Below are 13,190 nucleotides of genomic sequence, written 5' to 3' on the forward strand. Positions count from 1 at the left end.
CCAAGGCCATGGAGAATTACACTACAGGATGCAGTTTGAAGATTTCTTTTTAGTTTATGCAGACTCTAGCTGCTCTTGCCTTTCTGATCCTGTCATTTCTGACTGCACAGCAGTGGGTTTTAAAAGCTATTTTGACTGGGGTTGTGGCTCTAAAAAGAGATTTATGGAACTACTGAAAGGGCTATGAAAGAAAAGAACAGATATGTAGGCAATACAGCTTTAAACAAGCATTGCAACTGAACACATTTGTGAAACATGCTTTTTGAGTAGCTGCATTTGATGCTGTCCAGAGATTGCAGCTTAAGATCAGAATCAACCTGTATTGTGACTCCTGAACTCAGGGACCTGCTGCTTTCCATGGGCTGGGCTTACTGTGTGGATGCACACGGGTGATTTGGGATGGCAGCTGTTACACACCTGCAGGAGAATGCTGCCATCCATCCTGCTCTTGGAGCAAGGACAGCTCCCTGCAGTTTTATTTTAAGAAATTAGTTGGAACTTAGCAAACATCTCCCAGAAACCTGAAGATTAGGTTTATGGGCTGAAGACATTGCTTACAACTTGAATCAAAGGTCATGACAAAAAGACCATTTTCTGTGTGAGGAAAGGGAATTGTTCCATTGAAACTGCAGCATTGAACAAGCTATAAAACAACCTCTTAATGAGGAATTAAATATCTATAATTCATAAAAGGTTGAGAATATCAAAAAAAAAAAAATCTCCAGAACAACCCTAGACCAAAACTAGCTCTATTTAAACGGGAAATAGAAACAAAAACTTCATCTCAAGAGAGAAGTAACTCATATTGTAAATCAAATTCTGCTGTAGCCCTTCAACTATTCTATGCAGCACCTCACTACATCTTGCAGCTCAGCAGTGCTTCTATGATTTCTGCATATAGAAAAGTATTTTTCAGACATGATTAAAATCTTGCAAAAGCCACACAGAAGATTTGGGCTAGGCCAGGATGTACCTTCTTTGCTAATTTGTCCAACACAAGATGTTGTAGGTCAAGTTCTGTCCTAACTTGCAATTAACTTCAGGGATTTGGAAAGATGAAGGGCAAAGAGAACACATTCTTACCTGCTGCCTGCCTGACACACACAGCCAGATTAATTTTGGCAGTGCTCACTGTTCAGCTACTTGCAGTGAATACCCACTAGCAGGAAGCACAGAAACCTCCCTAACAGCCATTTCCATCAACAGTGAAATTAGTGTTTATAGTAAAACAGTGCTTACAGTGGTCAGCTACACATCTGTAACTGGGAAAGGCATCCACAACAAACTGTGCAAACAGTTTCTTAATCAACAGCTTAATCACAGCAGTTACACACCCATGCTCATAAGTGTAGGAATTAATGAACAGTGTTCTACTTTGCTTGCAGTAATGAGGTTTTAATCTACTACTGAATTTTTTCTTTACTACAAGCAAAGTCACTGCAATGTGAAATTGCTATTGACCACAGACATGCTCCTACGTCAATACAAGCATCAGTTACAGGGCCATGGCCCAGGTTACATGAAACAGGGTTCTGTAAAAAGACAGTGCAGGAGGAGGCAGATCAGGCTTGTTTGGGAGGACTAAGACTTGAAAAAAAGGGTATATGCAGTGGTGATGAATCCAGCCTTTTTCAAGTGTGGGAGAACTTCACCTAAATTATCTCCTCCATCCTATTCTAACCAATGTCTGCAGCACACAGCATTTAACCAGTACACGTCTGGCACAGAACAGTGCTTCTGTACATGCTGTACACAGATGAAACAGTGTTAGACAGTAGCCCTTCACATGTTCTGAAGTCTGGGTGGGATGACTATCTTGTACATTTTCCAAATGCTGAGTGGAGAGCCAGGAGGAGGTAAAAGGACAAGGGAATATGATGAAAAACAAGAAGCCTTAGCTTACCACTTCTATAGTAATTTGCTATGCAGTCAGACCTAACTCCAAGAAAAAACTGAGATACCTGAGAAATCCTCCCAGCAGTCTGTTATCCCTTACAGTCCAAAGGAAAAAAAAAAGAGCAGCTATTTAACTGAGGAACGTAACTGCTCATAATGAAAACAGGGAATCAAGAATTGGAAAACTGTCACTGCTCACCACAGAGTTGCTCTTTCCATTCTCTTTGTCTTCATAGATGATCTTCATCAGCTTCTTAATGTCTCTTGCAGTTAACCTATATATAATGCAAGTGAAAATGTTTTGAACACCAGACATATTTACGGTAAGATCATCCTTACATGCACAAAACCATAAATACCAGATTTCTAATCAGTAGGAAGAAATAGTTTCCTGAGGAATGAGGTCACAGCCTATTTAATAAAGAATCAGATCCTGTTCATGTAGAGACAGGCAAACATCCATAGACAACTGAACAGGTAAAAAAGCCTAAAATGTGAGAAAGCATTAAATACTCCAGACTTGACTGGCTGTGAATTTCTTTTACATTTCAGCCAAGTGGTTTCCTAGTTAGGTGCAAATTGACCCATGGTCTCTGGCTGTGAAAAGCACAATACTGAGAACTTGATTCTGATGTCACATTTATTGGCCCAAGCTTTTCCACCACTGGAAAAGCAGAAGCTAGCTCTGCCTTGAGGGGTACACACTTGAGTTCTACAATATTCCAAGAAATCTACCTCTCCATTCTGGAATGAAACATAACTGACAATGATTTCCCAGAAGGGGAATTGCTCCAAGCCTTTTAGACAAATTAAGGCCAAAATTTAATAGAAGACCTAGCAAAAAATCCCCAAACTCAGTAATTTATCTAGTTCACCACTTCTAGTTTAAAGAAGTTTTGGCTCCAAATTCTGCTCATGTAGAAGGAAGCTTGTTTTGAGTAAACAGATACATGTAGAACATGAGACCATTTCAGCCTAAGTGCCTCCCCGGGTAGGCTTCAGCAGCTGCATTCTACTGAACAGCAAAATGAACCTACCAGCAGGAATCCAGGGCTTTTCCTCAGTCCTGTTCTCATACCTTCCCTCCCAGGAGAATCCATGCTGAATCCTTCTGTTTCCAAAGTCCAGGACTTTAGGCACCTTCCCCTAATAGTGGGATTGTAGTGTCCTCAGGAACTGACCAAACTTACTGCAGATGAAGACAGGGAAAGGCAGAATTTTCAGGACTGTTCTCCAGGAGGAGAGGAATGAGGGCATAGATTAAACAAAGATTTCCATCCTGATGAATTTTTTTCAAAAGGGTTTAAAAAGTGGTTATTCTATTTGTAGTAAATGCCCACTACCCTCAGGGTAAATGCTCAGGCAAATCTTCAGACTGTGAGAACACAAAAAACCCTTGCTACTACAAATAAATCCAAGATTAGCCCGTAGCTCAAAGTGACAACTTTTTATTTTAGGCAAAAACAAAACAAAACAAAAGGCCAAAAACATTCCGCTATTGCAGTTTGTAAAATTTTCACTGTTTTCCGTAGAAACAGTTCACAAGTCAGAACGCAATATTCAAATAACATTGTGCAAAATTGTACTGGCATAACTACACATAGCAAAAAGACTAGTGTAAATCAAGAATTCCATTGAAATTAGTTGAGCTGCTCCAGTTTTACAACAGTGTACATCACCTCAGAATAGGCCCTTTTTTGCAGAACATCCCTGGAATTCCTCTTGCTTACAAAAATCACTTTACATGCAACAAGTAACCTATCAGTACAACATAAGCAAGAACATCTCCACAAGTTATCACAGTGTAACAGAGGAAAACATATCAGCCAATTTCATACAAAGGCAAATCTAACGGCAGTTTTGAACATCCTTCGACTGCTACCCTCAAAAATAGCACATTTCAATAAACAAAATAATTTAGAATGAAGCCAAGCTGTGTTCTTAACTATCAGTACATTGAAAATTGGGATGGATGTTGTGTTCAGAAGGGGTTTGTTTTCTTTTTTTTAGCAGATTTTCAAAGAGAGTTGTTTCAAAAGAAGTTTGTGTAAGAAATGTTAACTTGCAGTGTTATCAGGCCAAGTCCTCTTCTGCTATTCAGACAGACCTGTCAACATTATAGAAGTCTCTGTAGTCAAATACAAATCCCAATGGAGGGCTGTTAAACAAAGACCATACCCAAAGTATTTACTGATGACATGCAGTGGAACCAAGCAAGCAGTAACAGGACTCCATTTATGTTTGGAGCACTCAGAAAGGGACCGGTTCAGCTGGGGTACAGGACTGGAATTTCACAGAACACTTGGGAATAGTTAAAATTCTCTCCCCACTTGATGTGCAAAGTAACAGTTTCCAAACAATGCACCTAAGTCATTCTTTGTATAAACAGAACACTAAGAGTGGAACTGATTTTCAGAGTTGCTGAATGCTCACAAACTCACATCAAGAAAACACACAGGTACATCTTGCAGTGATTGGTCACTTTGTTTTCCTGTATACCCATATTCAGAAAAACAATTCTATAAGAACTCTTTGATCACAGTAAAACAAATTGTGCCTCAGTGCTTTTCACCTCCCTAGGTTATGAAGGCCATACCTTCTATTGCCTTTCCAAAGAGCAAATATTTTTGGTTTAACATATATCAACCTGGCTCAGGTCTAAGTCCTCTGATGAAGGGCGCACACAAACTATGGGATTATATGGAGAGAGCACAGTCCTGATATTCTCAAGTGTTTGGGTGCTTTTATTTCCTTTTTGCAGGTTATATTAATCTCATGAGGACAAGCAAGAACAACACACAAGCTTTGCTTTGAAGATACATGTAAGTGTGCATCAGTTCTGGAAGAGAACAGCTCTGCAAGTCTGTACATAGGAAAAAAAATAATAAAAGGGTCTCAAAAATACCAGCCCTGACTCCAGCCATACAGATAAAAGCAGCAGACTTATGCAGACTGTATGCGTGCATGTACACAATGAGTCAAGTGGAAATCAAGATACCCAAGAAGTCACCCTGCAGCAATGATCTCTGTAACTGCAAGTCTCTGGTGACTTCCTTTGCATCTTCCTTTGCCCTCTCACCTTGATAGAGAAGCTGTCAAGTACTCAGCAAGGAAACATTTAGCAAGGAAACATGGACAACACTGGCACTGAGCTCCTATGAAGACATCAGTCAGCATTTCAGAGATGGCAGGGAGAGAGAACAGGTAATACTTCAGCAAGGAATTACTGTGGTACCACTGAATTCTCTTAATAAACAGCAAGAAGTCAGGCCTGAGGCAGAGGAAATCTTAATGGATATGACTTTGTTTCCTTCTTCCCAAAAAGCTCAGCTTCAGTGTTTTTCAACAGTCTCAGACTCTGAATTCCAGGAAATTGTATTTTAGAACAAATCAAAAAATAGCCCTGAGACTAAACATACTTTATAAGAACTGCTATTGCTTTACGTAAGTGAAACACAGCAACCATTTACGTCCACAGTAAGTAATATTTAATTTTCACTCCCTTTTTTCCTCACTTGGGATATGTACCTGAAACCAAGAATTTCTTTCCAAGATATATGTACTTAAGCACATCTGTTACTTTTCCAAGTATTTAAATGCTACAGGATTATGGTACCAAGCAAGGAAAGAATAGCTGAAGCAGGTCAAACTTTACCAAAGGAGCCCTCTACCCTTGCACCTTGAGTTTTTGAAAAAACAATTCCAATAATCATAGCTGTCACCATGGACTTCATTACAATAAACTCCTTCCTTGTGATTTAAGTGAAATTTACAACTGGAGTAACATCATTTATTATATCTCAAAATCAACGGTCAGTGTTATTGAACACAACCACCAGCCTTTAAGTGTGGCTAGAAGTGTAAAATACCAAGAAAACAAGAATATCAAGTGTGTCGAGTTGTGCATAAAAATAGACCTTTATCTTAAGCTACAAAGCTGGCAATCAAGGAACTGACTAGGTCTATGCATAGTTAGGATTTCAGTAAGCCAAAAGAATTTAAACTCTTTCAGTAAAACTGTGCTTGTGTAATGCACAGGTCAGCTCCCCAAAAGAATGAACATCGCGCTCTATACAAAAAAGAATTTTTAAAAAGCTCCATGCACTCTCAAAGCTATTTGCAAATCGAATTAAATAGTTCAGCTAACAGCTATGCTATGGCACAAGACAGCACATAAAAAATTTAAGGCTAATTTTTGTCTGCACACATCAAAGCTGGTCTCAGAACAAGAGCTGTCATATTTTCTTAATTCTGACTCTTCAGTGTGGATTCATAATAAAGTTGAGCTGCCACAGCAATAGTAGAGTTGTCCTGCATATAAAAATGACTGAATGTTGTCCTGAATGCAGTTTTTTTATAAAAAGCAAAAACTTCACACATTTACATTTGGTTTTTATCAGAGCAGCTCACTAATTTGTACAGTACATTGTCCAATAACATACAAGGTAAACTACCAGAGATACTCGAAGTACTACAACAACAGGTGCAAAAGAAAGTCCTACAGTAAGAAAGCCCACTGCTATTTGGGAGAGTCACACTGTGATGAAAACAAACATCAGAATGCATTTTGGTGAAGTCAGTTAAGTGTCAAGGCTGTAATAAAGGCTATTTGTTAACTTTAGCCCTTCAGTTCTTAACCATTCAGTTAAGATCTCCTAATAAAGCACTAGGCAGTTTGGCAACAATGAAGAAGTTCTTTACATGCTACTGTTACAGAAGTAGAAAACAGACTTAAAAGCACTTCCTTCACCTGAATATGATCTGGATTCAGCCACACCAGGTTTAAACAAACCTATCTAAAGCAGTAAATTTTAGGCTTCAAATTGCACTGCAGTGTTTCAGAAGAAACAAATCAACATCCACAATGCCTAGAAAAGAACTATCAACTGGCAGAATTACACAAGTTTGATGCACAAAGCTGCTTATTTTAAAACTCTGTTCCTCAACAACTTCAGATGACTGACAATGTCAGTGCAAATCAAAACTGTTACTTCAAAACAATCCTGTTCATTTTCATGGGAAGATACATAGTAAATCAAACTATGCTTGTTTGCTAGTTTAACAGGTGTAATACTTTCATACTTCCTGGTACAATTTTCATTTACTGAATTTTTTGCATCATGTTTTAAAAATACTATAAAGAGAGAATTTGCACACTCTAATATGATTTGCACTTACTTGCTGAATAAAGTACACTGCAATCATAGTTACTAGTACAGGATTTAAAGGAACAGCAAATATGCATCAAAATTACGATTATTATCTGCACACATATGCAGGGGTTTTTTTCTCTCAAACGAAATGTTTGCAAGCAAATTCAGCATATTAAGCACCGAACAAGACTGGTATACTTGCAGTATCATCTTTAAATAGTTGCCATTATGAGGAGACCTGAGAATAAAACTGATCCATGGAAGCTATGTAGATGGAAGTTATGCAGGTGCAAGCCAGTGAGAACTGCTTGTGTGTAACAGACCAATATTCAGACCCAGAGACTGCCCACGACGACACTGACTTTGAAATTACTGAATCTAACTCTGTTAAAGAGGTACAAGATCAACTTGTTTTGTAAGTGGATATGACACCAGTATTCAGGTCACTGCAGTTTTCTGCATATCTATAATTGTATTAATTCAAACCCAAGTAATGCACTCCAGGAACACATGAGAAACCTCAGTGAAGTTCCTGAACAGTTTCTGTTTGCAGTTGCCTTTCCCCCCCATTTTTGCCTTTTATTGTAATTTCAAAGCAACCATTAACTGTCACATTATCAGGACAGACGAAGTATCAAAAAAATCCTCTGTTTTACATGCCAGCCTAAGCTGTTAGTCAAAAAGGGAGAACATATCTGCTGCTGTAAACTTCTGCGTAACACATATCATGCCTGACAAACCATCACCTTCAACGGACACACAAACACTGCTATGACAAAGGGAGGAAACCATGCACAGGTATTTCAGTATTTCAGTATTATGTGGCCAGGGTCTATACTACAGTGATGAGTCATGTCAGAGCAAATTTGTACCAAGAGTGATTAATGATTCAGGCTGACTCATAAGGAGCTAAGCAAGCCTGTAAGAGCCAAGCATTTTCTGGAAGAAAGAATACCAAGGAAGAGGATAATATGTTTTTTCCCCACATCTCCACAAAAATTCTATGGACAAATAGAACAATACCAGGGCAAGTGCTTTAAAATGCAAATTTCCAGCCAATAAACTAGTAGGAATTCTGTGAAGGAAGGAGTTTTAAGAATGTGACTTACCAGAAGCACAAATTTTCAGTATAAAAAAAATGTACACTATATACTAACACTGTTTTTGCATACTCTTCTGTTTTAAAAGTTTCAAACATATTAACTTGTCTTGCTTTGTTTACATCTGAGGCTGTTCAGCAAGGTCACATAATTCGAGACTGCTGTAATAGTTCAGCAATCCTTTGGTCCCATCAGCTGTAAGCCAGCCAAGTATAAAAGAACCTTCCCCACCAAAGGAAAAAAAAAAAAAAAAGGGTAGGGGGATCATCACCAGGAAACACCATCTGCTACAAACCAGAAAAGGCAAAATTTTGTTACAAAATACACATTTTCATACAAAAGACATCTTGCAAAACCATCTGATTGCCCCTCCCTCCGCAGATTACAATGGTAAATGGGATCAGCTGGCTGGTCTTGAGACTTGTTTTAATGGGGAAAAAATGTCAGAGGATACACACCATCACAACAACTGGTCCTTTAAACAGCAAAGGATTATGATAGTCTTTGCTTTCACCAGTGTTTAAAAAAAGCAGGAGAAAAACAGAACCAGAGTCTTCAAAAGCAGACAGCACAACAGCACATCAGCTGCTGCATCCTCCTGAACTTCTCAATGTGCTACCAAACTGTCAATTATACAAACAGTTTGATTATGGCAGTGCCATAAATTGTTAAAACAATGTGCGTGTGTGATCAGAAAGGTCCGGTCAAATGGTTCCATTTTTTTCCCAGTAGTTGCCCAGAAAAACATCAAGACAATCTAAATTATTCTTCAGCTTCCTCAATACATCCTGACTGCTGGAGCAGAGAGGTCTGTGGTATTACTGTACTTGTTCCACGAGAGATCCTGTCTTGATCTGTGTTTGTAGTCAAGGAGGCCACAGAAATGGGCTGTAACAAACCAGGCGTCATGCTGGAGGAGACAGTCAGGCTGTGTGTAGTGCCCTTAAGTGTGAGATCCTGTGTGGGAAGAAGTGGCTTGAGGATGCTGACAAGACAGAAGGCAGAGCCACTTTTCGGAATGAAATTCACTTTGTTCTTGTCAGGGCAATAGAAGGCTGGAATTTCATGCAATGGCTTTGGCCTAGAATAAAATACACACAATGGTTTTATGGAACAATCAAATTCTGCCATGGCAGGGATGTATTGCTGAACACATAATCAGAAACAAGTCGAGGTTTCAATTTGAAGTATTTCAGCTACTCAGTAATGCCTTAATGACACTCACAGCACACAGCAAATGACAAGATGGTTTAAACTGCTTGTTTACATGTGCTGCAAGGCAACAGCATGTTCTTAGGGCAGGCTGTTTCCAAACCTAAGGAACCCAACCAACTTCATACTTGATCACAAACCCTGTCCATGAACTAGCACATTCAATATATGAGAAAGTATTTTCAATTGTGTTCTCCAGAAACTTTCACAGCTCAACCAGTTCTGCCCCACATACAGACACTATTTATACAGCAAGCCCTGTGAAAGAAAGCTGGCATACCAATGATCCTAATATTGCATATCTCTAAGGGGTTCATGATAATCGGGGCATCCCCTTTTCTATACTTTTCCCTTCTTTGCATGTTCACATGAGTGTGCCCTGAATCTCCGCAGAAGATGAACCCATCTTACAGAAAACTCAATGCAGAGAGTAAAATGTAGTTTTCATGATCAAGTACCTATAACCTGGGAAGGAAGTGTGGAACACGTATTTAGATCCTGACTTGCACTTTTGCCATTTCAGCATAGAACTCAGCCTAAGACATGCTTTAAGAAGAGCAGAGCTGGAATGGAAATCATGGATAGCTTAGGAATGCCTTCTGTGTTTACTTCTAACGCTGCAATGTAAATCTACTTACAGTAGCCAAATTCTACTTTAAGACAGAACTATAGAAATCTGCTTTAAAGTCTCTCTTTACTGCTTGAAAATAGCCATCAGAAATTTTTATTCACTTTTTTTGTTGCCAGCATTGTCCTTTAGCCTATAACCTCCCCCTCGCTTCCTTGTATTTGTAAAAGGCAGACATGAGCACGTCTTTGTTTTACTAAGCCAAGCAAGCCAATCTTCCAGTGTACTCTCGTAGAGATACTCTATTCTGAAAAGTAATTCTGGTCATGAAATAGGGTACATTTCCATGCTAGCTGATTCTCCCAAATGTCCAGAAAATTCAACCCCACCTGTAAATTTTCTTCCCAAATGAAAATCCTGTACAGGATCTTCAAATAGAAATTATGTTAAACAAAGGTTGAGCTTTAAATAGTTACACTCATGTATTCCACATACACATGGAATTCAAGTAACAGATATGAAAAGATTTTTTTCATGAGACTGCAATGTCTGAGAACTGCCATAGCCAGGTAAAAACTTCTGTAGAAGCCTGTTTCACTCTACAGTAGAACAGTCCTACAGTTACACACCAAGGACTTCCGAAAAGAAATGCAAACGCAAGTCAAACTGCAATAGAATATGTTCCTGCAGCAAGTGAATACTATCCAATCTATTGGCAACATAGTGCACACAGCTAAAATAGAGACAGGTAACTTAAGTTACTGTAACCCTTCCCACATTGCTATGGGAGAGGCTGTAGAGACCTCTCAAAATTCATTTGCATAGGTCAACCAAGCTATTTTTTTTTAAACTAACATTTATACTAGATGGCATTCTTGAGATAGTATAGGCATAAGAGAATTGTAACCAATTGACACTCCTTGTGTGACAAGATGGAATTTTTAACTGCAGGTTAAGATTCTTGCATACAAGTCACATAAGGGTATAAAAACTCCTGATAATAATAAAAAAACATAACCTCCCAGAATATTCCCAAATGACAAAAGTTGGCCTTTTCAGAATAATCAAAGCATCAAATACTCAGGGTCAAATTACTCCTCTGTCACTAGAAGTATCATAACTACATTGATTTAGCTGAAAAGAATATGGTCGTCAGAGTCTAGATTACTGGATGTGCCTATCAAGCTGTGACGTACATTACCTGATGCAGCTGCACTACAGGCTATTATTTGATAGATCTCTCCCTATCAGATTATTTGAGCTCCTCGCCCACTGTCTGCCAGGTAAGAGACAGTCCTCTCAAATTATGCTGTTTTTTAAAAAACACCTCTTAAGATTTTAACACAAAATTCCAGCAGTAAAATACATACACATATGCCAGTATATAGTCACCAAAAAACAGAGATCAGACTGTTAGCATGGCTTTAGCACCTGGACTAATAACTTCTATCTGACACAAAATCAATAAAGCAATAATTAATCTGATTGTTAGATGTTATTTCTTATGTAGCAAAGATCAACTTACAAGTTTTCCTCAAAGACTTTCACCTTTTCACAGCCCTCAGGAGGTTCACGCTTGAACATGTAGCTGTTGTTGGGTTTTGGCGAGGTAGCGTATTTTGGCAAGGGAGAATTATTCCCATTTTCTGCAGGAACAGAGTTTCTCATTACTTAAATGTGTCACACTATAAAAAACCACAAGAGCTACCTTTAAATGCTCCCCGAATATAAATCCACTTCATTACACCAATGTTACAAAATTAAAAAACATTTTCATATGCTTTCCAGCCTTCATTTGCAAATAAGCTCTCTTATCTCAATTCCTTTATTTCTTTCTATTTCTTCCTTATAAAATGTTCAGGCTTCTCTGCAATCTCTCATCATTCCTGGACATTTTCAATTTGTAACTGCAGACCTAAATCTATGGTTCTGTGCTGTCACCATCTACCCAAACAAAATGGGCAGAAGCCATATTTCTTAAAAAACCAGAACAGCTTTATGTTGAATTATAAAATTCTCTTAAGATCTTTCAAAATATTTCAGCTAAAAAAAGAATAATTAAATAAATCCAACACTTAAACTTTTATGGGTGTGTGCATGAAATGCTGTAAGGTTGCCCATTTTGTCCAAGATCATAAAAGATACCCAACACAAGCAACAGTTTCACCTGATACTGTAGATTCTTGCTTCCTCAACCTGCTTAAAATACTTTAAGAATCTATTATTTAAAAACAAAAGCTTTTTGGGAAGCACATTCCTCAGTCACATCTATCCAGCTTTAATTAATATGTGCACACAGTACTTGGAGCAATTTGAAAAAAACCAGATCATGTACCAAAAACCCCACATTCTACTGTTTCTCCATGGATGCAGGGAACAAACCCTCTTTTTTACCTACGTGGTTATGAACATCACACAAGTTCAGCAGTGTTAAATTTTAAAGTGACACAGTACCTTTATCTCTGGAATCACCAAGCAGATCATCTGCAGAACATGGACTTTCTTCGCTGCCTTCATTACAGATGGTAAGAAATGAGGTTGGAGATACTGACTGGGAGCGGCTGCTGTTGTTACTGCCCTTGTCTGCTCCACCGGGCGTTTGGGTATCAATGCTGCGAGTGCTGCTGCTGCGCTGCACCAATGGAGGCGGGGCACGGTGCCCATCTGGAATATCTTGAGGCTGTTAAAAATTAAAGGCATCAGACAGCTGCTCTTGTCTGGGTAGCAATTTCTTTAAATCCAGTAGTGGTGAGGATCTTTTTGGGTTTCATAAAACCATTTGAGGTAGAAAATTTTATTCATTACATACAACTCCAAAAGAAAATAAAATGTCAGTTTCAGAAACTAAGGACAACAGTTTTTAAGATTTCACATCATCACAGAATTGCTGAGGCTGGAAGGAACCTCTTGAGATTATCAAGTTCAACACTTCTGCTCAAGCAGAGTCAGGTAGAACAGTGTGTCCAGGACTCTGTCCAGTCGAGTTTTTAATACCTCCACAGACAATGATTCCACAACTTCTCTGGACAACTTGCTCCGGTTTTGCACACCCTCACACATCAAAAAAAACCCCCCAAAAACTAACATGTTTAAATTTTTGCCCACTGCCCCTTGCCCCATCACTGGGCACTACTGAGAAGAGACCAGCTCCCTCCATTTCTGCGCATGAGATATTTATACACATTGATAAGATCCCCCAGACCTGTCTCTCCTCAAGGCTGAACACTCCCATCTCTCTCAGCTTGTCTTCATATCAAAGAC

At 38.8% G+C, this 13,190-nt stretch overlaps 1 protein-coding gene across 1 annotated transcript in view; it reads right to left on the reverse strand.

The window, feature by feature from the left end:
- Window positions 1–3,328: 3,328 nt before the first annotated feature.
- The window catches only part of FAM117B (family with sequence similarity 117 member B), a 28,935-nt gene continuing 19,073 nt past the window's right edge, over window positions 3,329–13,190 (reverse strand). Inside the window, exons 6-8 of the mRNA XM_042040562.1 lie at window positions 12,384–12,609; window positions 11,455–11,575; window positions 3,329–9,230 (exon numbers count right to left, since the gene is read on the reverse strand). Of these exons, the coding sequence (XP_041896496.1) occupies window positions 8,912–9,230; window positions 11,455–11,575; window positions 12,384–12,609 (666 nt within the window). The 3' untranslated portion in view covers window positions 3,329–8,911. The remainder of the gene's footprint in view (window positions 9,231–11,454; window positions 11,576–12,383; window positions 12,610–13,190) is intronic.

This window comes from Corvus kubaryi, unplaced genomic scaffold (genome assembly GCF_017639235.1).
Source record: "Corvus kubaryi isolate FWS band 111438036 unplaced genomic scaffold, C.kubaryi_AGA036_p1.0 37396, whole genome shotgun sequence".
Taxonomy (NCBI): Eukaryota; Metazoa; Chordata; class Aves; order Passeriformes; family Corvidae; genus Corvus; species Corvus kubaryi.